The sequence below is a fragment of the Myxocyprinus asiaticus genome, chromosome 11 (assembly GCF_019703515.2).
Source record: "Myxocyprinus asiaticus isolate MX2 ecotype Aquarium Trade chromosome 11, UBuf_Myxa_2, whole genome shotgun sequence".
Taxonomy (NCBI): domain Eukaryota; kingdom Metazoa; phylum Chordata; class Actinopteri; order Cypriniformes; family Catostomidae; genus Myxocyprinus; species Myxocyprinus asiaticus.
The window spans coordinates 18404020-18430304 of NC_059354.1; the positions used below are offsets into that span (position 1 = coordinate 18404020).

General features: G+C 36.8%; 3 protein-coding genes across 5 annotated transcripts in view; all 3 read left to right on the top strand.

Annotated features, from left to right (window-relative positions):
• LOC127447867 (thrombospondin-type laminin G domain and EAR repeat-containing protein-like) overlaps positions 1–3574 on the top strand; it is a 28220-nt gene extending 24646 nt beyond the window's left edge. Inside the window, exons 10-12 of the mRNA XM_051710021.1 lie at positions 2657–2835; positions 2935–3036; positions 3421–3574. Of these exons, the coding sequence (XP_051565981.1) occupies positions 2657–2835; positions 2935–3036; positions 3421–3574 (435 nt within the window). The remainder of the gene's footprint in view (positions 1–2656; positions 2836–2934; positions 3037–3420) is intronic.
• A 3726-nt stretch (positions 3575–7300) lies between these two features.
• Positions 7301–15112, top strand: tra2b (transformer 2 beta homolog). 2 transcript variants are annotated; one of them, XM_051710061.1, is made up of 8 exons: positions 7301–7477; positions 8901–9046; positions 11070–11235; positions 11366–11554; positions 13346–13461; positions 13654–13767; positions 14026–14096; positions 14793–15112. In XM_051710061.1, exons 1-8 carry the CDS (start codon positions 7445–7447, stop codon positions 14801–14803), a joined length of 846 nt encoding a protein of 281 aa, XP_051566021.1. In that variant the 5' UTR covers positions 7301–7444; the 3' UTR covers positions 14804–15112. The 2 variants fall into 2 exon arrangements, with proteins under 2 accessions (XP_051566021.1, XP_051566020.1); XM_051710060.1 differs by having other exon boundaries at positions 7303–7477; positions 14023–14096.
• A 1692-nt stretch (positions 15113–16804) lies between these two features.
• The window catches only part of LOC127447869 (insulin-like growth factor 2 mRNA-binding protein 2), an 87254-nt gene continuing 77773 nt past the window's right edge, over positions 16805–26285 (top strand). For both annotated transcript variants that reach the window (XM_051710022.1, XM_051710023.1), the window contains exons 1-2: positions 16805–17210; positions 18404–18464. In XM_051710022.1, coding sequence (XP_051565982.1) covers positions 17036–17210; positions 18404–18464 — 236 coding nt within the window. In that variant the 5' untranslated portion in view covers positions 16805–17035. The remainder of the gene's footprint in view (positions 17211–18403; positions 18465–26285) is intronic.

A 26285-nucleotide genomic window follows, 5' to 3' on the forward strand; every position in this document is an offset into this window, starting at 1 on the left:
ATTTTGCACTTTACAACTTACAAATGTACAGTATATTGTGTATACATTTACTATATGCACATTTTTGTTAATTTGTTCGTTTGTCTTCTCTATTTGTTTAATTGAGCACTGTTTTATCCTGCATAATTTTGAATCCACATTACGATATGTTTACTGGAAACTCAGTACTTTAGAAAATAAATAATAAAAATTACCATAATAAGCAAAAAAAGAAAAATGGCACATATATACACATTTTCCCTGTTCTAAAAGTCCATATGTCGTGTAGTAATGTGTATGCACACAGTATTCATATAACATAGTCAATTGACACTACGACATATCTTTATCAGTTTTTGTGAAATGGGTTTGTAATAGACATGCAAGTTTAAAGGGATAGTTCACCCAAAAAATTTCATTATGTCAACATTTACTCACCCTGTTTTCACTCCAAACCTGTATTCAATTCTTCTGTGAAACACAAAATATATTTTTAAGTGTATTTAAAGTGTGTTTCTGTCCATACCATGACAGTCAAAGGGGTCCAATGTTGTTTTGGGCCCAATTGACTTTCATTGTTTAAACAAAACTGTTGAAACATTCTTCAAAATATCCTCTTTTGTGTTCCACAGAAGAAATAAATGCATACAGGTTTGGAACATGAGGGTAGTGTAGGGCCTAACTGATTACAGACTTTTCATTTTTGGGTTAACTATACCTTTGGGAGACTTAAATGATAAATAAATAATTAAATAATAAATAATACACATGATCCAGTCACCCTAAAAAACTGTTTCTGATAATAAATTAAGACTGAAAATAAATCAATAATTGTACAGTGCTGCTCGAAAATTTGTGAACCCTACAGAGATAGTCAGTATTTTTGTAAAAAAATACTAAAATAACCTTATTAAATTTTAATCTATACCCCAATTCATAATACTGACATTCCAAATAATGGACTCAAACAAAAGAAAATGTTATATTGTCATTGTTTATTTAACGAAAGTGGTTGATTTAACAAAAACTCAGATTTCATTGGTGCAAAAATATGTGAACCTCTTCAGTTGATAGGGTATTGCACCTCCTTTCGCAGCAATAACCTCAACCAAATGGTTTCTGTAGCGACTAATCAGTCTCTCACATCTGCTTTGGGGGATTTTTGCCCACTCCTCCTTGCAGAACACTGCCAGTCGAGTGAGGTTGGATGGGCGTCTGGCATGAACTGCCCGCTTCAGGTCCCACCACAGCATTTCAATTGAATTCAGGTCCGGACTTTGACTGGGCCAATCCAAAATACGAATCTTATTCTTCCTCAGCCATTCTTTGGTTGTTTTGCTGGAATGCTTCAGATCATTATCATGTTGCATGATCCATTTTCGGTCAAGCTTTAACTTCACAACTGATGGCTTGAGGTTATGTTCCAGGGTTTTACAATATTCCTCAGAATTCATGATTCTCTGGACTATGTGGAGTTGTCCAGGTCCCGAGGATGAAAAGCAGGCCCAGATCTTAATGTTCCCACCACCATGCTTCACTGTTGGGAGAAGGTTCTTATGGTGGTATGCAGTGTTGACTTTTCGCCAAACGTGGCGGTTTTGGTTGTGACCAAACAGTTCAATTTTGGACTCATCTGTCCACAGAATGGACTTCAGGTTTCTCCAGGTACTCTCTGGCAAAGTTGAGATGGGCAGCTTTGTTCTTTTTGGAGAGCAGAGGGTTCTTCCTAGCAACCCTTCCATGAAAGCCATGTTGATGGAGTTTTCTTCTTATTGTGGAAGCATGCACATGTGTCCCAGATGCAGCAAGAGAGGTCTGCAAATTCCTAGATGTTATGTTTGGGTTGGCTTTTACCTGAATTATCACTTTTCTTGTGGCTCTTGCGGATATTTTAGAAGGTCGTCCACTTCTACGCAGAGTTGCAGTAATTTCCATTGCTCTCCATTTGTAGATGATCTGTGGACCGATGGAGCTCAAATTTTTTTTGGATGAATTTATAGCTTTCCCCAGACAAATGTGCTGTCACTACCCTCTTCCCGAGGTCCTCTGAGATTTATTTTCCTCTCGGCATGATTGACCTGTATGGGTTCACTTTGGTAAGACTAAACTGTCCTGGTTTCAATCAGTGCTGCCCAATTTCTTCCCTAAAGATCTCTCATTTCATTGGATAATTTAGCCACCAATTTTTTCCCACCTAATTGTATTTACCTGCTCTTTTTAAGCAATGCAGCTCAGGGTTCACTAACTTTTGCACCTACAAAAGTTTACATAAAAATATGTTTAATTTAGTCTTTTGACTACACAATTGATTTCCTCAAAAAAAGTATATGGAATTGTTAAACATACACCTGTTATTTCATATAAAAATACTGGTTCAGGTTAAATAAAGAAATAATGGTAAAATAGAAAACTCCAAAATGCTCAAGAGGTTCACATACTTTCGAGCAGCACTGTATGTCTGTTGTCGGCTTGGCAGCCGATTTACCTTGTGGGTGTCTAAAAGGGAATTTCCAGTTGTTAGGAATACTTCAAGGCAAAGGACCATGGTTTGCTTCTATTTTTAGAACATGGTTGTTCTCAAACATGGCTGCACAGCATAATGTGGTTTTCCATTTAATTTGTGTAAATTCCATTTGTGTGTTCACCCTCTTTTTTAAGTCTTTCATTGACCTTTCAGACATTTGGGGCGATAGACTGGGAGATGTTCCAGATTGAAAACAGGATCTTTCTGGCTGTGGCGAACAGTCAGATGCTCACGGAGGAGGGCAAGATTATGTACTCCATCAACTCCACCATCTATGAGCTCAGCATGACATCACAGGCCTTCATAAAGTTTCAGGATATCGAAACTAACAGGTGAGTTGTTAACTGGTCTTTGTAAGAGGAAGTCTAATTACTTTTCTGCCATATTTTAATTCTAGAGATTTTCTTTGTTGTTGTGTGGGTCTGTTTTAGTGCTCTGGACTGGGAGTATTTTACTGTTGGAGATGACAAGTTTTTGGCGGTGGCCAATTCCTATGATGGAACATCATACTCACTAAATAGTGTTATATACAGGTAAGGCTCGAGCATAATTTTTAAGACCAACACACAAAATGAAAATTCTGTCATGATTTTCTCAGCACTGTCATTCCAATCCTGCATGACTTTCTTCACATGGAACACAAAAGGAGAAATTTTGAAGAATGTTCATGTAGCTCTTTCCCAAACAATGATGGCATATAGTGGCTGACATGCTCCAAAAAGGGACAGAAAACAAAAACATGATGAAAACTAGTCTAAACAACTTATGTGCTTTTATTTTAAGTCTTCATAAGCCATGTGATAGCTTTATGTGAGGAACAGACTAAAATTTAAGTAATTATTCACTGAAATTCTTACTTGAAATTACAGGCTGTGATTGTAATTTTATTTTGAAGTGTATTCTGTGTGTTTTTGCAGGTGGCAGGGCTATGAGGGCTTTGTGCCTGTGCACAGACTGAACACCAATGGTTGCAGAGACTGGGAATTTTTTAACACAACCGATGGCTCCTACCTCATCTACTCCAGTGCCAGAGCGGCTCTCTCTAAAGTTCTTAAATTAAGGACCATTTAGTGGCACTCAGTCTGAACATATGGACTGTACATTGGAAATACAGTATCTTGTGGTAGACTAGTAGTTGACTTAAACAGTAACACCAAAAATCATGGGAATAAAAACTGTATAACAACTGCTCACATAAATCAGGTCATCTGCAATAAAAATATAATCGGAATGGTACACAACCTAAATCATATCCATTTTTCAACATGCACTTACTAAACATGTCTTGAAAACAGCTGAAGGATAAATTCCTGGTACTTACTGTACATTCAATCATTCAGACAGTCCAATGACCTCCTGACAAACATACATACAGTAGATTGCACATACATAACCAGTATTTGTTGTTGATTAAGACTAATTATTTCCTGTGGTTATTCTTTTTTACTCTGCACATGAAGGCAGCTGTCTACTCAATGATATGAAAAAAAAAACAAAAAACAAAAAACAAACAACAACAAAAAAAAAACAGCAAAGATACTATATTTAACTTTACTGTACTGTATGAAAGCAACTGATTTACAGTTTTTATTTTCATGTATTTTTTATTTTAAAATTTAAAGGCACTTATAAGAAACTGAAGTACCTGTTCAGGTATTCTCCAAATATATGAACAAAATCAACGATACGGATTTCAATGAAACACTGAGTACTTGTAATTTTAGATGTAATATGATCCTTTTTATGACATCAATAACTTATTTTAGAGTTTAATTGAGTTGTTGCTTCTGTTATGAACAATGTTTATCTGTCTTGTCCTGGTATCATATTATGCACATTAACCAACTGGGTCACACAAGCTACTATTAGTTATATAAGGTATTTGAGTAATTTACTACTATTATTCAGACAAGTTTTATGACGTAAATACATTTAAAAAAAATCTTTCTTTTTTTTTTTTTTAGTCCACATAGCTTAAATGTGTTCTCCTTTTGAGAATTTCGAGGTGTAAGTCTTTTTCATCTTGCCTTGGAAAGAAAGACTGAAAAGAAATGATAGGAAAATAAAAATGACTGGTTTGTGTTCATAGACCTTATTCACGCTGGTGCCATCTTTGATTTGTAATGGGAATGACAACGAGGCTGTGAGGGATAGACTTACCATCTCTTCAATGGCACGAATGGTATAAAGCTGTGTAAAGCTCCTAGATCACATCTGATTTTCCACAGCTCATGTTGTCTGGAGTTCTTTGTATGCTGAGTGTTCTTGGACAGATATGTTACTAATGTTTTGTCTGCGGAACAAACCAAAAACACTTTAAACTGCAGTACAGCCCATTGAAGAAACTGTAAGTCTATCCCTCACAGCCTCTTTGTCATTCCCATTAAAAATTAAAAATCAAAGATGGCGCTAGCATGAATAAGGTGTAAAATACACGTGTTTTATGACACACTGGTGGTTATTCCTTAAAAAAATAAATATTTGTAAAATACGCTTACTTTTGTTAAACGTTCCGTCAATATATGCATTATTTTATTCATCCAGAAATTATAACATTACTGAGCTAGAACAAACATAAACATTACCAGTTGTACACACATCACAACAAAAGGACAGGCATTGCCTACGTTGCAATATTTAAGAGATGCAAGGTTCTCAGTGCTTCCCCTCATTTAACAGACCAAGGTTAACCAGAAAGCCAGACAATGATTGAACATGAAGTGTGCACCATTTCCTCAAGCAGCTCTACATCTTCCTTTATCTCGACACGGTGCCATGGTTGAAGCTGACTCGTCGCTCCAAAGAGTTCATTGAATTGGGCAACTCTAACACGAGTCATCCCTTTAAACACAGCACTGAAAACAGAGTAAGAGGTGTCGTAACGGTCAAAGACTTTTATGTAGGGCACGTTTACATGGGCCAACAAATCCCATGTAAAGCACAATATCAATAGCAGCTTTGATATTCCCGGTGGTTAATGTCATCAAAACAACCAGAAAGAACTCCCGATGTCACACTTCACAACGAATGCCATATGAAACATAGAAACCTGAGGTATATTCCTTTAATTGTGGGATCTCACGTATTAGTAGACTCACAAACATTAAATACTGTATGTTTCTTTCCTTGATTAAGATTTGCAAAACATTCTTTTGTATTTTACAACAATAAAAATAAACAGATCAAGAACCACAGCTGTCATCTGTCACCTTAAGCACAAGATTTCAAGATACTGATAGTGGCACCTGGTGACCGAGGCTGATACCGCATGCTAATTGTTAGCTAGCTAGCAAGCAAAAAAAAAAAAAAAAAAAAAGGTTTTTCTCCTGTGTTGCCTCTTGAGGAGAAAAACAATTTGAAAGATTTTTTTTTTTTTTTTTTTTTTTTGAGGGACATTTTTTACATATACATAAAATAAAATAGATCATAGGCTCGGGAAGGCGTAGACACCTAAAAAAAAATGTTCACCTAGTGAAATATTATTATTTTTTTCCACAGTGCGGTTCATGGCTTCCGTAGTCGTCTTCTCTGAATAGACCAATAATTTTCATATTAATAGACGTCTAGCTGAATATTGTGTTAAAGGTTACTCTTTAGAATATGTTTAAATCTAGAATGACAATAACGTTTAAAGAGATGACAGAACCCGTTCCACTTTCAGCATCGACAAAACTCGTTTCTTGAATTTATTTACAAGATTATGCCATTTTGTAATTTGGTAATTTTGGCGCCATCTATTGGGATGTCTGTTGTAAGGCACACTTGACTGGGTCAAATGGAAACTATGCATGGAATTTAATTGAAATGGAGTTAATTACCTTTAGGCACAAATTTGTGCGAACCTAACTAAGCTTACCTAAAAATATCGTACCTATTAATGTGGTTTAACGCATTCAGGGTATTTCCCCTAAATTACACAGCATTATTTGTATTATCAAGCAATTGTAGGTGCACATGGGCTGGCTACACATATGCTTCTCAAAGCACTACCTCTTTATACTGAATGACAATACAATCTGTTACTCTACAAACTCACACAATTTAATTTATTGTATCTAAACACTTTTAGTAATATCAGAGTAGAAGCATCCATTCCAGCCACTGAAGTTTTCAATACAAAGATTCTAGTGAAAATTGATAGTGTAAGTTTCTCAAGTGTTTGTCATGCTGTAGTGCACAAAAATACACCAATATAAAATAGGCTAAAAGTAATTATGTGCAATAAGTTGTACTAACAAAAATTAGAGGTGCAACATATGTAAGATATTTAATGATTTTCCAATATGCTTGCCGAACAGTCATACGCACAAGAAAAAACGCGGGAAACAATATTCATTGTTTTTTCCATACACATTTTCGAACGTGGAAAGAAACACCACCAACAACATCCAATCGGACACTTACACAGATTCTTTATGGACCAATCAGCTCTTGGCTTACTGAGTGCTAAAGATTTTTTCCGAAAGAGGAACAACCACTCTGCACTTTCTCCAGCTCTACGGTTGCGTTGAGTCACGTGATGCTTTTTGGATCACCCGATTGGCTGTGGAATTTTTGCAACCTGACTTTGACTGTACTTAACTATATGCAATGAAATCAATCTATAAAATCTATAAAATACTACTATGGTGTTTAATCCACAATTAAAGTCAATAATATATGTTATAATATAACGTATAAACAACTTAAGCATTTTACCCAAGAGTCCTTCATCTAAAGTAGTAATTTTGTCGCCCTCCTTCGGCCTTGACGTTGAACTGCGGTTGCGTAACAGCTCAGTGAGGAGTGGACGTGCTAGTTTCTAAATAAAGCCTCTATGACCTGAAAAGGCGTTCATTTACAGAGGTCCGGGCCTGTTTGTGCGTTTAGGTGCTCAGTTTGTGTTGTTCATTTTAATTTCTCCCAGTGTTTCCATTGCAGTTTAATTAAAACTTAACAACAATGAGTGACGATGAGAAAGATTTCGTCAAGAGGGTATGTATTGTTTGTGCAGTTTTGTTTCGCACGCATCCTCACGTGTTTCCTCTAGAAACGGCCTCCATGTTGTGTGCTAGCAAGCAGTGTTTGACGATTAATGCGTAACTGTAACGATGAGATGGTTCAATGTTTTTGTTGTTGTTGTTCTATAAAATGATATGCGTACTAGTAACATTGATTTGTGTTCAAATCCAAGTTACAAGTTGGCTAACTTCAGTGCTAGCAGACAGACAACGTGCTCGAAAATCACAATGATCTTCACCTTTATCTGCCTAATTTGTGCTTTTCGCTAGTAAACAGTTGCACAATGTTTTATTGTTGTCACTACGTGTTATGTTTTCCTTGCACGTTTAATCAAACCGATGGAATTTGAACGAGAAATAAAATCTGCTAATATATAAGAGAAGGTCATCATGAGCCTTAATGCTGATTATGTATGCAAATTAGTTTTCACAATTAAGTATACTTTTAGTTAACAGTGGTCATAATATTTATAGGCTTATCAGGATAATAATTTCTCACAGGTTTTTGCTCCATCCTTACAACTCCTCTTAAAAATAGTTTTTATGTCATGTCTAAAAGCACAATTATGTTGTAATTGTGTTCATTATCTGGGCATTGAGCTGTTGATTTTGCATGCATGCTTAAGGCTCAGGATGCATCTTTAAAGTTGCATTACATTTGTTGGGTCATCAATAATGTTGTTCCCACACAAATAAAATAATAGGATTCTTAATTGTGATGTCCAGTGTTTACACATTCTTCATCCTTTTTTTTCTTTTCTTTTTTTTTTCTTTTTTTTTTTTTGTGTGTGTGTTAAGGTTAAGGTTGGAAGAAGAGAAATCTGGATGAAGTCAAATGTCAAGTTGTTAATGAGAATAATATGAAGCTGAATTTTCAGTGCATGCTAATATTGCGAAGCAAAAGAAGTTCCCATATAGCATTTATGGGCAGTGAGAGAAGTTTGGGGAAGAGGAATGAAGTCAGAAATGAAATTGAAACTGAAGAAAGAAGAAAAGATGTGTAATGAAGTTAAGATCAGAAGTTATCTGGGATAAGATCACAGCGCTAAGTAACTCTTAGTATGTTTGTCATATGCGTGCATGCGTAAATCTCTTCTATTCATTTGTATTGCAGTAGTTTTGTCCTGTAGCATGAGACTCGTGATTTACACCTAGCTATTTGATGATTAATATGATGAATTACATGTGGAAAAAATAAATAGAATATTTAAATGTAAGTCCTTCAAAGTAGGCCTAATTGTTTGTTTTTGAACTTGGAAAAAGGCTGTCATCACTGGATAATCCTATAAAACCCTAGTTGTAATTTGGCCTCAAATTGACATTGAATTATTGGTTAAAACATTGCTAACATGATCCTGTTCCTTGGCTCTAACTTGATTCGGATGTGGTTGGTTTAGGAGTCCCGTTCGGCCTCTAGGAGTGCAAGTCCTAAAGGATCTGGTAAGTCAGCCAGTCGCCCGCGGGATCGTTCACCTGCTCACTCAAAAGAGGGTTCCCACCACTCTCGCTCCAAGTCCCGTTCTCGCTCCAGGTCCAAGACGAGGTAAGTACATTGTTTCTTGTCTTTTTTAGGTGTTTTGTTGTCTATTAGCAAGAGTATGATAGCCCTAATTTACTTGGTTCATTCACAGACTAGGGATGTGCGAGACTAGTCGACTAAACGGTTCTGATGCTGCTAGTCGACACTGGAATTAGTCGGTTAATATTTCCCCCCATTAAACTGATGATAATTTTTACACATTTATGTTTGGCTTTATATTTTTACAGAGGCTGCACTTAAATTACTGTCATATTAATGTTACATATTTTAAATAGAATTAAAAATACAAATATTATTTAAAAAAAAGAGGATTTCTGGAGCAGATACAGAGTTTAATTTCACCTCAGGCTGCGCGTGCGTCTTCCCTCTCGCGCGGCACGCGCAGGAAAATGTCCTCTCGCTAGACAAGCAAACTCAGTAAAGTAGTTATGAAATCACTTTGGTGGTGCGGGAATCGGCTTTCCAAATGTTTGAAAGTCCCTAAGGATGTTTTCACATTTGAGTCTTCTTTAAATCTGTGCATGCTTGTACTTTATTTTTCCACTGAGCTGGATTTTTCAAGTGCAGGATAGCCGTCTCAGGTGAGTCAAGTCCTGTCGACGGGTTAATTTTACTCATCAAAAAAAATTATGCTTTTGAATTAGTAGCCTAGAAAATAAGTTTGACTAGGTATGCAATTTTTTTTAATCTGCTGATTAAGAAGGCTATTTTCAACAAGGTGCCGACTGCTTAACGTGTTAAACTATCTTTTATTCTGTGTGCACGTCATGTTTAGAATACATTAGGTTTATTGTAGGCTACATCACAGGTCTATTTTTTCTATCCTATAGCTACTTTTAACTGTTATTGGTTAACGTTCTTTACCAAACAGCTGTCATATTAGATCAATGGTTAATGCGCGCAACTTTTCAGCGCATTTTTTCCTCTCTCGTAGGTTTGGCTTAGTCTACCTGTTAATTATTTTCAGCAATGTCCTGACTGTTTTAATATGTTAAGTAACTTTTACTTGGTGATTTCCGTTTAGAACAGGCTTTTAATGGTTGTTCCATTGATCCTGCACTATTCATTCAATTGTTTTCAATAAATAAACCTGTATTCGCTAAAGGTGAAAGTGTGATGTTCTAAATTTAAAGTACAATGATCATAATTCAAGGTGAGCACGTCGCAGATAAATGCCTCTTTTCAGTAGAATTTAGCATCGGATTTGGAATAGATTAAGTATTTTAAATGGGTCGCATAAAAACCTTTTTTTTTTTTTCTGTTTTTTTTTTTAAGGTTGGTTTCTCTTTAGACTAGTCGACTTGTCGGTTACAAAACTTCAGTTTAAACGACAGTCAGATTAGTCGTAGCACACATCCCTATCACAGACCAGCTTTGTTTGCTAAAGTTTCTTGGGCCAGAGGAACAGTTGTGTTGCTTTTGATTATAAGAAGTCCAAAATTGCATATAAATTCAAATAGTTGAAATGGATGCCCTCTGGCTCCTCTACAAGTGGCATTGTCAGTACACCTGTTGCTTTATGGTTGAAAGAAGAAACAATGTTTAGGGCCAGATAAAAACAAAAAAAAAAGTCCCTCACCCAGGAGGTACTACAATTTTAAGCACTCTGCATTTGATCATTTGACATGCGTTGATAACAACTCTATATTGTGAAATTTAAGCTGGAGGTTCTTGTCTGTCGAATGTTGCATGAGCAGTAGGCCCAAATGGAATCTGCAGACTTTGACTTTTTGTGTGCTAATGTTAGGGGAAACTCGGGGAAATGGATTTAAACATGGTTAAATGTGTTAAACAGAGTTTAGAGAACTACATCTTTATGGGTAACTGAGGAAGATTATCAAATTAACCAAATGCTGTTATTTAATAAACAGTGTCTATAACTTACTGAATGATGGATGTTCCAATTCTGCGGGCATACGTTCCCTGTGAGCCTGCTTATCAGTTTGCAGCTTGATAGACCGTATGATTGCATTAATCTTGTTGAGCCTTTCAATCATGTTTTTCACTTTAATCCTTCCCAACGCAGATCTCGTTCCCATCGGAGTTCTCGCAGACACTACAGTCGTTCCCGCTCGCGCTCCCATTCTCGCCGCAGGCGTTCACGCAGTCGCTCTTACAGCAGTGAATACCGTCGCCGCCACAGTCCAAGTCACTCTCCTATGTCGAACCGTAGACGCCATGTTGGTGACAGGGTGAGACCAAGAGTCAGATCCACACATGTTGCTTAACATGCTGTTTTTCATCATTTGCACAGAGGCTTTGTACTGCTGACTTGTAATTGATGATTTTTTTTTATTTTATTTTATTTTTTTTATACTATAGGCAAACCCAGACCCAAACTGCTGCCTGGGAGTGTTTGGGCTGAGCCTTTACACCACAGAGAGGGATCTGAGAGAGGTCTTCTCCAAGTACGGCCCTCTTAGTGATGTCTCCATTGTATACGACCAGCAGTCTCGGCGTTCTAGGGGGTTTGCCTTTGTCTACTTTGAGAACAGAGAGGATTCGAAGGAGGTAAACACTACATTTGACTAATAGCAAAAGCAATCTATTGGCAAATTATGAATTGATAATAATGGAAAAAAAATTATTTGTTGGTTTATTTGGTTTTATTAAGAATAAAGGGCTGTATTCAAGAAACAGTTCTGTTCTGCTCTATACGTTTCTTATGCAATTTAAAATGTTAATCAGTTATAGTAAGATTTTGTGCATTGATTGTACTAGTATTCTGTATAATTGACCACATTGTGATTCATTAATGTAATGAAGTTGTATTATGTAGCATTAAAAAAAAAAAATGTTAAAGGCTGTCAAATTAAAATGTGAAATTCTAATATTCGTCGAATTTAAGATGAAAATGCACTTTTGAATTCTAAAATGAGCATTTACATTTTGGATGTGTGCCAGGCACTGATGAAGACTTTCATTCTTGGGCTAAAACGGAAGCAGGGCAATGAATAAAATAGAACGCGGGTTTCTTTAGACATGTTTTAAATGTTGTATTTCCTTTTAAATGGACACAGCATCTAAAAAATCATCGTTATTGCTCGAGATGCTGAAAAAAAGCAGCGAGACATGACGCAATGGTCAAAGACGTCCGTCTAGAGCAGTGCTTCTCAAACTTTTTTGCCAAGTACCACCTTCGATCAAATCAGAACATTCAAGTACCACCTAGTCACCACCAATGTTCACTCAAATATTTTTTCAGCATTCGGCAGATATAAATTAAGCGTAGTCTTAAGGATTGTGAGCAACATACACAATGTCATATTTGATTCATATCAATATTCCTGTAGTTTATACAATCAGCAAGAGTGTGTTTCTAAAATCAAACACAATATTAACATTTAGAAGTTTTGCAATCCAGTTCAAACAAACTACTATATATATTTAGAAATGTGGAGCTTAGGCATTGCTAGACCCTGTTTTTCATCTTAGCCCTCCTAAAATTATGCAGCTAGCATCACCCTTAAAAATGTGATAATGTGCATGTGATCTATGAAAACAGCGGCCGCAGTAAGCTATCTGAGGTTCATTTTACTCTGAATCATGCCCTTACCAGTCGTTAACTTTAAAACTTGTCAAACTAAGTATTTTCCTTCCCTCTAGTCATAGGCGGACTCGGCCACATAGCCTTGCGCAAAGCTGTCAGACGCGTACTCCACTTCTCTGTCCCTCATATGAGCAATCTTCCAGTGAAATCAAAACAAAATGCAGCCAAATACAACCCAGTGTCTTTGAGTCAAAAGCACTATTTAAGATCATAGACTTTAAGCAAGTCTGAGAAAGTGTAAAATAAACGGAATATCTTGCCTCATTCGCATCAGTATTTGCTGTTATGTTTTCTGTTTGGGAACAATATTGTGATGTGCGCACAGTGATCAGTGCAGCCGCGCAACGAGAACGTTACCTATTCACATCCTGCAAATATACTCGGTCGTGCTGTGTACCACAGAGAACAGCTGGTCTAGAGCATGCTTGCATAGAAAAAGACGGACACCATCGGAGTGAACTTGTGGATGTAGGAGACAACGTCGATTTAAAAATCAGATGTCTTGTAGTTTTTTTCCCCCCTTCCTGAATAATGTTTAATTTGAATATAATTAGAAGTTTGGATCTATTTAAGTGAAAAATTAAGTTTCTCAGCCCTGTTGACACCCTAAAAGGAAGTACAGTGCAGAATGTACCGTTCCCGTAGATACTTTATGGGCAGCAACAAAAAAGGAATGGAATGAAGCAGAAGGAATATAATTGAGTGATTGTTTGTGGTCAGTATTAATTATTCTGGGTTATTTTCATTTTTAGGCTAAAGAGCGTGCAAATGGTATGGAGCTGGATGGCCGCAGAATCAGAGTGGACTTCTCGATTACAAAGAGACCACACACCCCTACTCCTGGAATTTATATGGGTAGACCAACATAGTGAGTCTGATTTCAGTTATGAATCCAATACTGTGATTCTGATTTCTAACAGTCAGCACACTCTCTAGGACCTGATCCGATCATTTGGAATAAAAAAAATTATATCCCTCACTCTTGAACAGATTTAATCATTGTCGTTGAGTGTTTGTAAGTTAATGCTTAATTAGCCAAATCATTTCTTTATCCGAGTAGTGGTGGAGGCCCAAGCGTTAGCAGCAGACACCGTGATTACAACGAACGTGGCTATGACCGGGGGGGATATGATCGTTATGATGACCGTGATCACTACAACAACAGGTCGTACAGGTAAGAACAAAACGTCTTGATATCTTGCTATTGATCAGCTGTCTATATGTTGTTTGAAGTGACATGCTGTTGTTGTGCATACTAAACTACATCAGTAGATTGCATACAGCAAAATATTCCTCTACATGCATACAGTACAGTTTGTTGTATGCAATAATTGAAACCATTTGAACTATGCTAAATAATTTTGAATGTCACGTGTTAGCAATGATTTGGATGCTGGTCTTTCCATTGAGTACTGTTTTATGCTCGCAGAAGAAGGTCCCCCTCTCCCTACTATGGACGAGGTCCGTACAGGTCAAGATCACGCTCTCGCTCCTACTCCCCACGTAAGTACTGCACATGAGGATACCAACAACTCTTGAATTGTGAATCTACAACAGCCTTTTCCCCCTTGTTTTATAGTTCAAGTGTGTTTGACCCCAACGCAGTGTGAATTCTCTGGTCGCGTATGTTAGATCCAGTCTCTTTACTAGACCCCTCTCTCTTTCCGTCAGAAGATATCCAAATATCAGAGTTTTGTTTGATAGCCAAAAACAGTCAGCATCAACAGCTTATGTTAACTCTTCTACCAGCCCAAGAGGTAATGTAGCAAAAGGCAGGAGACAAAGTGAAGGTGAAAACGAGCAGAATTTATTGAATAAACTTAGTTGCGTCTTTCTCAGTGCTCAGTCTGACTTTCTCTGATCAGCTCGAACTCAACATGTTTTATTATGCCTCACAACATCGTTCCCTGATGTTGGAGACCTTGAAATGGAGACTACTCTTTATCTCTAACTTGTGAAGACAATATAGCACACAGCATAAGATTAAATGGTAAAGAATACAAAAAGTGAAAAGTAATAAGTAAAAACCAATATATAAAATGGTACGTTTATGGATAAGGAAGTTATATAAAAGAAATGAAGAACACACAGAACACAAGTGTATTACAACACACTGGTTGTCTTTAAACACTGAAATTAGAACCTTAGATCCTTCACATAGAAAGCAAGTGAAAATGTGAATTTTATTTGTTCTCGCAGGTCATTACTGAAAAGTGAACAGTCCTCTCACCCTTCCTGGATACGATGATGACAATGACAACAGATTTTTATTTCTGGTGACATGAGTTTTAATCTACTTTAAACTCATCCCCTTCTATTTCTTGCCTAAAGATTTCATGTTTCCTTGACCAGTCTGGATGTTGGATGAAAATTTTTGCACTTTTTTTTTTTTCTGATGCTAAATTTGCATTTGTTTTGTATTGTGATTAGGTTTCCGGCTCCTTACACCTCATTATGTTTTTATGTATTTTAAGCTTAGTATTGCAGTGGTCATGCAATAAACTGCTTTATACCTCCTACCTGGTGTGAGTTTCTGCTTGGAACATTTAAAACATGAAAACTGCAGTATGTATGATTCAAACATGAACCTAAATCCTGATAATTGGAATATTTTTACACTCAACCCAAGTGAACTGATGATTAATTTTGGTGTATGAATCTTTTCCAATGTTGTCTCAATATTATTTATAACAATACTTTAAACAACCTGAAAATGGTGTTGTTGAGAACTTAGGCGTATTTATTGTTGGAAGTTTTGCAGATTGGATACCAGCTGTTGTCTTTATGCTACTTTATGGAATCAAGATTGTGTCCACCTCATCGCAGGGTTATGGTCAGCATACTGATGATGTAATGCATGCCAATATTCTCTTGAGGCATTTACCTTGAAGTGAATAGGTCTATTGAATCAGAATGCTGAACACCAGTGCTTATGAAAAGGTGTTCCAGTTTAAGTCGTTATCTCAGAATATCTACTTCCAAATGGAATCAACCGAAATACTTCTCCGGTGAATGTGGTTTAAAGTACTCAAGGATTTTGCATTTATTTGGCCATGGTGTGGGTATATACATGACAATTTGGGTATTCTCTGTTGGATGGATTTAATGACTTTATTGGCACAAAGTTTTAAGCACATCCATCAAACACTTTAACTGACCTCAATTAAACAGAGTAAAACTGTATTTAGTTATAGATTGTTCTATATGTACATGTAAAGATGCTATAGCACTTTAGTTGTTGCTTGCCGCTGCAAGATCAAGACATATAGGGATCAGGACATAATGTTGTGTGGTCAAGCGTGTAGCACTGATGACCTAGCTACATAACAGGTGAGTTAGACATTAAAGAGTAAACATTGCTATATAGAATCACTGCACTGAGTCATTTTACATGCATAAAGTCAACAGAATTATACAGGGCAAGCTATAAACAATTTTAGAATTAAACTAGCCACTATGATGCAAAATAATAAAAATAAATAAGATTAATAAAATGAGTGATAAAAAAAAGAGAAACATTTTAATATTCTGCTTCCACTGATGAGTACATCAGTGGAAGCAGTGCATTATATTGCATTGTCCTGTCTGCCCCTCCTAAATAATAATTCCATAAGGTGTCTCTGTATGGGCAACTGCACATTCCTGTTTCTTTTCCATTGACGTAGTTGTTCCCAGAGAAAGTCCCATTTTCCAGCTGCTATTCTATTTGGAAAAAAAAAAAAAAGACCTGCCATATGTTTATCATAGATTTCAAATCAAATAAACTCGTACTATAAAAAAATATAAAACATTGTTTCCCCACGAGATAGGTCGATGATAACCGAGGGAAAACGCCCATCAGTCTTCAACCACCTAAGGATGCCAATCAACCTGTCAATCACATCTGGAAATGAAGTTTCCTTGAAAGTCAATGTCAAAATGATTGAAGTACACATGCATCAGTTGAGTAGCACAAGCTGAGGTGCTGTATGACCTGCCTGCCATTACAATCTACTTGACTTTGAATGAACGAAATCATCCTCTGTTGCTCCTTGCGTCTCCTCATTATACATTATCCAATGATTTATGCTGATAACTTGAACACTATACACCAATCATATGCTGTAAGTCCATAAAAACCTCTAAAGTAATTTTCTGGTATTTCAGAGCGGTTTTATTTAGAGGCGGCGCTTGTTGTCAACAGAGTAACGTCGTAACGATACTTTTTTTTTTTCAATCCCAGTAAAAAGAGTTTGAGCAGGAACAGAGTTGTGCGTGTGTAGCAGGGGGGTCCGGCCGCATCTGGGGGGTGACTGCTGAATTTCAGCCCATTTTTTTAATTCTATTTTATTTAATTTTTTTTCTATTTTATGTTCTCCTTATTTTCCTTACTTCGATCAATCAAATCCGTTGCACTCGCGCGCACGCAGATACACTTGGAAGTACAGATTTTCATATAGACCATGAACAAACTCTATGTGGGGAATCTGAGTCCTTCGGTGACCGTGGAGGACCTGAAGCAGCTCTTCGGCGAAAGGAAGCTTCCCGTGACCGATCAGGTCCTGCTCAAATCCGGCTATGCCTTCGTGGACTTCCCCGACCAAAACTGGGCGATTAAAGCCATCGAGACGCTATCTGGTAAGTGCGTTTTTCACATCACGGAAAGTCAGGGTTATATATATATATATATATATATATATATATATATATATAAACGACGGACACCGCTATACCTTAAACACTTTCTTGGAAAAGGAAAGAAAAAGTAAGGATCGCGCATCAGCCGCGCACTGTTCCATCACCAGTGTCAAAGTTGCTCGCGCGACCGGACAAATGTGCGAATTACCGCCCGCGAGCTCAATCACTCTTGCGCTTGCTAAATACACGCGATACAAGTTGGATTTATGATAGAATTCTTCAAATGCATGCTCGTTTCGTTAAACAGGAGAGCTGAATAGGGGCGATTTCTCAGCCTTCAGCACACTGGAATGTATCGGATGGGTCTGATGTTCGGGTGGTAGGCATAATTATTTTTCAGTTATTTTTTGTCTTGATTTTATTGAAAAGAAGCGATCGAACTGAGCGAGGAGAAGGCGTCACGTGCATGTTCCTATGATGTCCAGGTATGTTTTTACGAGGTGTCTTAAAGGTGGGTGACGGGGGTCTGGAGGAAAGTGCTAATAAACAGGTAGCTGGGGGGGACGGAGGTGAGATGCCAATTTTTGTGCTGCGCCAGGCCACTCATACAAAACAGAACCCAATATGCACAACACCTCTATATTCTTATTGCATGCATGCGCTTGAGTCGTTATTCATGCTCCCGAAAAGTACGAACCCAAACCTACTTCACGAAAGAGGACATATTTAGGAAGAAGAGTCTTATCCTTTGACCTCCCATTCTATTCTTCAAACTCTCCTCATTGCTCGTATGTGGTTAGTGGGAGTGGAAAGCATGGCTGCCCTTTTTTATCGTATCATTTCATCAAGCATTTCGCATAATAGAAAATATGCTAAAGATAATATACCTCACTTGTATACGTGATAAAACTCACTGCAGGCCGACGTGCATTTATAAACACAAACTAGCTTGTATGATTAGATGCAATGTGTTTACGTTGCATGCCCAAGTTGCATGGCGTGGTTATGGATTCATTGGTGAGATTATATATATATATATATATATATATATATATATATATATATATATATATATATATATATGACACAAAATGTTGAAATTGTCGATATTGCACTGGAGGGCCCAGGTCATTCAACATTAAATATACGTTTTGATTGTAATTGTGATCATTTGCTTTGTTTCCTGCTCGCAGGGAAAGTTGAATTACATGGAAAAGTGATCGAGGTCGACTACTCTGTTCCTAAAAAACTGAGGTAATAATAATTTTACTTTATTTATATGCTTTTATAATGCACATGTTATTATTTATTTATGAGTTACTTTTTGTAATAGAAATAAAACGACAAGGCAAGCACACTTCTCCCAACCTAAACCTTTATGTGTTTTACTACGTTGTGATTTGGGGGCATTTCATTTTATTTGATCCATATCTATTAAGTGCATATCTGGTCAGGGTTAATCAGCTCGACATGAACGATTTTTTTTCTGTTCATTTTATGCTCTTGATTATACTGACTGTTCTTAGGGATTAAGAATGAATACAGATATCTACTGGGGTTTTCCATGCATAAGCAAACGCAGATTTTGCTTTCAATGTCTCTGCCTCGCTAAAAGCTTTATGATCAGGCCTTGTATTTATGTGCTGCAAACCTACAACAAATCCAGTCAGCGTATGCAGACAAGAGAAACAAATTCGAACAGCGGATGTAAACGTTGTGTCGCAACCCTAGGACAAGTGCATAACCGAAATTTGACATCCAACCATTGTTCCTGTGCTTGAATTGTACAAGTGCAAGATTATTAAGCATGACCTCGTGGCGCGTGTTTGGGCCCTTCTGTGGCCCACGTGATTTCCCCTATAGGCCCTGCGTGTGTGTTCCTCGGGAGGGCGGCATAGAAATGGCTAGAGAACAGCCCACAAGCTTGAGATTTAAGTGCCTATGGAAAATAAGTACATGTACAGACGTATATTTCATATTAAGTAGGCGTCTCCTTGTCATACACTGCGTCAGAGCGGAGTAAAGCGCTTAAATACAAATAAATATTAACAACTCACTGCTGTGAAGGTGTAAAAATGCTTATTTTTTAACGCTTCTCTATTTTTACATTGGTCTTTGACGCTTCAGAGGGCCACACGCTACAGATGTAACTCGGGGAGTGTGTTGCAGAAAGTGCGCAGAGAAGATGGCCAGTCTTTGATTTGTTAGAGTCGGCCATGCTGCAGCTAGAGTCAACCTAACATGTCTGAGAGAGCAGCAGCATGTTTGCGGTTCATTCTAGAACGTTTCACACCGTTTTAGAACGTTTGACACGCTTCTAGAATCAGAGGTGAAATCTGAAGCGAACTAGAGCGGCTCACTTTACACAAGTGCGGTATCTGGACGCCTTTATTTCGCAGTATAATCCTCACACATAAGGCGCGTGTGTTTCGCGTGTTAGCTGTGGTGCTTCTCATGTCCATTTGGCCAATGATACACGTATTCGGTCACTTTACCAAAGTGTTTGTGTTTTTGTGTATTTACGTTCGTAAGTAGGCTACTTAGCAATGATTATATAGCCTACAACACGTACGCTATATGTAGATATTCAGGAGAGCAGCACACATTGTTGATATGATTTAACGTGGACATTGTAATACGAGGTGTTATATATATTTCTCTGAATCCTCAGCGTAATTGTTTGTTTAATACAGTTAAAAAGCCTATCTATTAACAGTTGCCTTATTTTATATGGTATGTAACTAACATCAAATCAGCTTTAGAAATCGCCTATTCGTTAAATGCGAATGTCACGTGTTTTTATTCAGGTTTGAACAATGTCATTAAAAGCTGTCTACACATACAGTATTATGAGGATTCAGTATTTTGTGTAGGCTACATATATATATATATGTGGGTGTTCTCCCATTTTTTCATTTATGGGTTACCTGTTCACAGGGTTGTTTAAAAAAATAGTCAAAAATAATTATGTTGTTGTTTAGTATTTGTTTAGCTCTGGGATGCTTTCCCCCTCTCTTAGGCTAAATCATATTTTATTTTTTATTTTTATTAAACTCTAAAGGTTGATTCCCTTCTGTAAGAAAAGACTATTAGAACTAAATTAAAGTTACATAAGAGGACATTTTAATTTGAATGTTTATTTGAAATGTTACATTCTGCACAGTTTCACAATTTACAAAACAATTAAAAACAAAGATACAGTTTATGCAGCAGAAATTATTGTAATTTAATTAAAGTATTTATAGTATATCTGAATGTTTTAATGAATGCATTTTAATTTGCATTACTTTTGTTTTCACAAATGAAGCTGTAAAATAAGTCAGACCAGGATTTCCTGAAAACTGATTTAACACTTTTACCTGTACATTGAGTCAGCTGCCTTAACGATTAGTTTTACATGTAATTTAAATAATTTTAATAAAAGTCTAAGAAGATGTTGATCTGTAATTTGTGAGAATTATGGCACAATTTACAGTTTCACAGTTTTTAATTATTTTATTTGTCTCTCAATAGACTAGCCTGAATGATCAGAGTTTTTATTCAAATAAAGAATATTATTAAAAAAGACCAATTTGTTAGAATTTGTATTAGTGTTCTGTTTAAAGCAGAAGCATCCCAGTCTTTTATTTTGTTTTTATGACAAATCTAATACAGTGGTTTTATGGCACAAAACTCTTGCATAACAGCTGCTTTCTCTAGAAGTAGTTACATTTGGATTGTCAGATTTGTGGCTTACAATTAGCAGTGCTTTTGCTGAGAAGTCTGTACTTCTTTCAGCATTCTCCTTTTCTTCTAATGTTTTATAATGGGAGTTCTGTGCAGGACACAATGCTATTTATTTTCGGTCAAAGAAGTGGAAGGATGGGTAGATGTAGGGCAGAGCAGAGCTGCATGTATGCAACAGATGACATGACATGCTTTAGAGAGTTTAATATATTCCTCCAGGATTTATAAAAATGTAGGTTTGCATGTACTTTGAATCAGTATTGAATTATCAGTTTTACATTGCAATAAAGTGTTTAATTGCATTTTTAAAAACGATTTAAGGAAAACTTTATTTATTGTTTGCTCATAAATCACACACACACACACAAATAAATAACCAGCATATTTAGATTAATCTTAATGTATTCACAAATTAGATATGATTTTAACAGCTTGTTTCTATGACTGTTTAACTAGTGGAGGAGGTCTTCATTGTGTGTTAGAAATAGTAATTAACCACAAATCTTTAGTTAAACCCTGTTGTCACTGAAGTGATTATTCTGTGAATTTATTAAAAGATCAGGTCTCTCAAAATACAGGGAAAGGTTTAGATATATTTTCTATTTTCATTCGTCAAATCTTGTTACTGTGCTTATGTGTGGTATCAAGTCTGGTATTTTATCTACTTTGTTAGAAATAATTATTTTTTTTATATCGATCTGATGTAATGTGTTTTTTTAGCCAAAACCAAATAACAAAATATAATTTCAAAGCTTGCATAATAAAAATGTGTATTGAACAGATATGAACTGATTGCAGGAAACATTTTTAAATTCAGACAAATATATGCATTTAATTTTCAGATTAATTTTGTTCTTTTATTGAGTGAAATTCTTATTGTTTTAGTGATGTCCAAGACTATGTACTATCACAATTATCTGAGGGTGTCTTTAAAAGAATAGATTGTATATTTGATGATGGTGTCTAGATGGCTAAAAATAACCCATCTTAGTTAAAATGAATATTTTCTATTGGCTTATGAGCTGAATAGATTGAGAAGCCAGAAGTGGAAGCAAAAAAGTGGGTTACGAAGGTGTTTAAATCTCACTAAAGAGCTAGTCACCAAGCCCAAGGGCATATGTATCTCAGAGATGAGGTCTGTCAGTAATGCCCTTTGCCTCCATCAGAGCTTTATTTATTGTCACTTTTGGCAAACCAATTAGTCTTGTGTCTGTTATACTTCCTGGAGTATTTGTTTAAAATCATTAGGATGAACCATATTTCGAGTGGATTCTCATCAAAGTTTGATGTACGCTAAAGTGTTATAATAAGATTTCTGAAAATAGTTTGTAATGGAATGATACTGAATATTCATGTTAATTTAACATTTCTCATGGTTCAGAGCTTTGCTCATTAATGCTTTTTTAAAATGGGTTGTTAGGTATAGGGCATCAGTCTTGACATTGTTTGTTTTCATAAGCATATCACTAATGTTTTCACTCTGAATGAAATTCTTTTGCATTGTCATCATATTCTCCTTTCTCACATGGTCAATATGTGTCTGTTAGTGATGGTGCCTAAATACAGTGTCAAGTGATTTGTTCTCTTTGTACTCAGTATTTGTCAAACTTGAGTATCAGCTTAAGCAGGTTAAGAACAGGCTCTGCCATGGAAAATATGCACCCTTTTTCAGTCAGTACACATCTTTACTTTCTGGTAGATTTACCAGTAGATTTTGATCTCTTAACCCTAGAAAATCACAGACACTTCATGGCACAGGTGTTGCTCCTTTAAAACTGTTCAACGATTTGTCAGAGGTTTCCCTGTTGCATTCACTTTCATTAAAATGCTGTGGTACAGATAAATGTAATGTCCTATACAGTAGCAAGCCTACTGTTACTGTACTTTTTTTCTTTTATGCACTCTGTAACCTCTCCACCCTCTGGATTAAAATACTGTAATGCATAATTCCTCATTTGCTAATCCCTTTATCGTTATAAAGGGTGCAGAGGGAATAACGGGATTATATCATAAAGAATTTGAGAATGATTGTCGTAGAAGCTATTTGCTGTAATATCCTTCGAAGAAGCTTTGGTTGCTCTCTTCAGTGGCTCTTATCAAATGTTTGTTTGTAGACTAGCAGGGTAATGATAATGTTTCTCTCTTCATTTGTTGAGTATTAGTAAAGAGAGCTGCCGTTTTAATTTTGTGTCATTGTTGAACTTGATAAGCACTTAAGCAGGTGCATGTTTTCAGTCATGCTGTTTATTCTGTTCAGTGGAGTGGTGGATACTATATTAAGAGAGCGGATGTTACTGGAACACTGCCCTTCCAGTGGCAAAGGGAAGACAGTTAGTGGTTTGTAGCTGTAAAGAGAGGCAATATGCAGGACTGCTTATTTGCTGTCATTTGTATAGACCTAAGCCGACCAAAACTATGTGTCATCTTACAGATGTAATTCACAAACCTCACGAAAATCCAGAGTTTTCTTCCCGTCCAGCGCTCATCTTAGATCTTCCTCTGAAGCGCGTATTCCATCAGCCAGAATCAAAAACTTCAGGATAAGGATCAAATGTTCCTCTAATAATTCACAAATCATGATGGTCAGTCCGTAGATAACCCACGCAGGCAATGCACATCGTTTAAACTCAGAAGATTGCGCTGTAATGTCATGCGGTAAAACACTGACATGAAATCAGAGACCGTCCCCTCAAAATTCGATCACATGTGGTCACAGGAGATTCATTTAAGTGAAGAGGTGTAAACAGTGATGTGTCTCACCTGACCACATGTGATCGGATCACCCGAGATCTTAATACCAGGTGTAAACGGTCTGAGATGGAGAGAAAGGCTTCAGTCTGGTTCAATTTGTGTAAAAAGTCTCAAAGAAAATGGACACTGTGTTTAAAATAATTCTAAATAATTTACCCTGCTTTTAGTGTGTTTGAATTGAGGTTTAAATTTGAGTTTGGTTCCTACTCATTTACTCTTTATTTTATTATGATCTTTTTTCGCTAGTATTGTGATAAGTCAACTGGATAACAAAACTGCTAGGATGAATATGAAATTGTCTTGTCTGTATCTCTGTAAATTCAGAGCATTAATAAAAGAATAGTGTTTCTGTTACATAATTTACAAAAAGCTTGGATAAAGTGTTTTAGAGCTTATATTGGAGATTGTGCTGTTAATTAAATCTGAATTTGCTTTCTGTAGTTCTATGTCCATATATACCGTATAGAATAATGGTTTAATATGGTCTCATCAACCCAGCAGGACAGTCCTTAATCATTAAATTATAATCAGGATTGCAGTGCCTGATAAAATTTATTTTTAAAGCTTGTCACACCAACACTGTTTCTTCGTTAGAAGCACTTTTGCAGTAATCTTGGGTGGGGGAAACCCACATTTGCAGAGGGGGATTGTGGGATATCTCTGCTGATCAGGGCGCTGCTGGGCAGCCACAGCATGAGCATTCACACTTGGTGCAGTGGCACTGCTTTGGGGTTTGTCGTGCTCTTGGGTGGCAGAGCAGGTGGGGTAAATGGGCAGCTGACAACCCAGCAGGTGCCCTGTTTTGCTCTTCAGACCTCACTGACTTACTCTGTGACTGAACCCTGTAAGTGTGTGTCTGTGTGTTTGTTGGAGCAGTTGTTAGCCCCCAGTGTTGAGATGGTGTCAGGCTTGGTCAGAACCACCTGTGCAATACAACCTCTCCCTCTCCTAACCCTCACAATGGTTTCAAAAAAAGCTAACTTAACCAATTGTAGCTTTACTTTCATTACATGAATTCATTCCACGTTCACCATATGAGCAATATGTATTAATAAAATGAATTAAAAATAACAATTAAAAACACACTGATCACACAGTGATTTTGACAACAGTAAGTCGAAAATTTTGCTTTTGAAATCGGTCTTTGCATACTGAAAATCTAATCACTGCCCCCAGTGGCTGAAGCTGGAAGTGCTGTTGAACATATGAGCTCTAATTTCTGGGTGAAATGTCCACAGAGTGGCACCAAAAGCAAGTTGTATATTTAACTGTAAATTAGATATTACATTCAACAGGCATGAATATTTTATTAACTTCAGAGCGAATTTCAAGCATTCAAATTGTGCTCACCATTGTTTATGTGAACGCAATGACTTCCTGGTTCACAAGGGACCAGAACCTGTGTCTTGGAGATAGCAATATGTTGATTTCCCATGTGATTATGTCGTTAAAAACAGTATTTTCATTGAAACCAATTTGAAAAAAAGATTGCTGGCTCTTGGATAATGCACATGTGTGGAATTGTGTTTCTATTTAAAAGGCTATCATGTTTTTATCATTTCACATGTTCCTATTCAGAAATACAGCTGGCGAAAGTTGGCTTCTTGACCTGTTAACAATGGGGCTTACTGTGGAGAAAATGCGCACAGGTTGCAGTATCCGGTTGTCAAGCAACAGTATTTTTCGTAGAGCTTCGCTTTTTCTTTCCACCATAAAAGGGGACCATTAGCGGGGTATGTGACCTCAGTGTCACATATCCACAGCACCCCCCTAATGCATTCAGTAACGACAAAGATATTCAGTGTAAATTTTGACTAGCGGAACAAGTACTCGACTAGTCAATTACTTGGGCTCATCCTTAGTTAGCCTACTATGAAGCTTCATTTGTTGGTCCAGTGAAGATGCCAGTCAGTTCGACTTGATGGCAATTATCTGAGCAGCTGTCACAAGGAATATGGCTGAATGGCGATACACAATATATATAGCTCCGTATTTTCTATGAAGTGGACTAAATGTTCAGTTGTAAAAGTTGTCAAAGCCACAAGTGAGATGGTAAATTAAGCTTGCAACGCACTTTGTTTCGGGGCAGAAGACTTTTCGGGCTGCGAAGGCTTCGGGGTTGCAGCAGCAGCATGAAGTTTAACACACTCTTCATACTGCAGTTTATGTTTGCTCCTTAAAAAATCCCACAGTGCACTGTAAAAACCAGGGAGCATTGTTGCTCACTATGTTCCCTTACCAGAAACGTCCTCGTATCTTCTGAAGTCTCTCAAGTAATTAGATGACGAGCACAAGAAGTCTCTCAAGTCATTAGATGATGAGCACAAGTGTAAAACTATGAAGTCCAAGCATTATTTTCTCTTAAAAAGAGATGTTTGTAAAGTTTTTCATTCATAATTACCATGAAAGTGAAACAATCTTTTAAATATTTAAGTTGTTAAAAGAAGGTTTAAAATACACTCCTTTTATATTTTTATTTATTTATTTATGCTATAATAGACCTTTTTCACAGACTGTGATGGCTAGTGTTGTCACGGTACCAAAATTTCAGTAGTCAGTACCGATACCAGCGAAATTTCATGGTGTTCGATACCACAG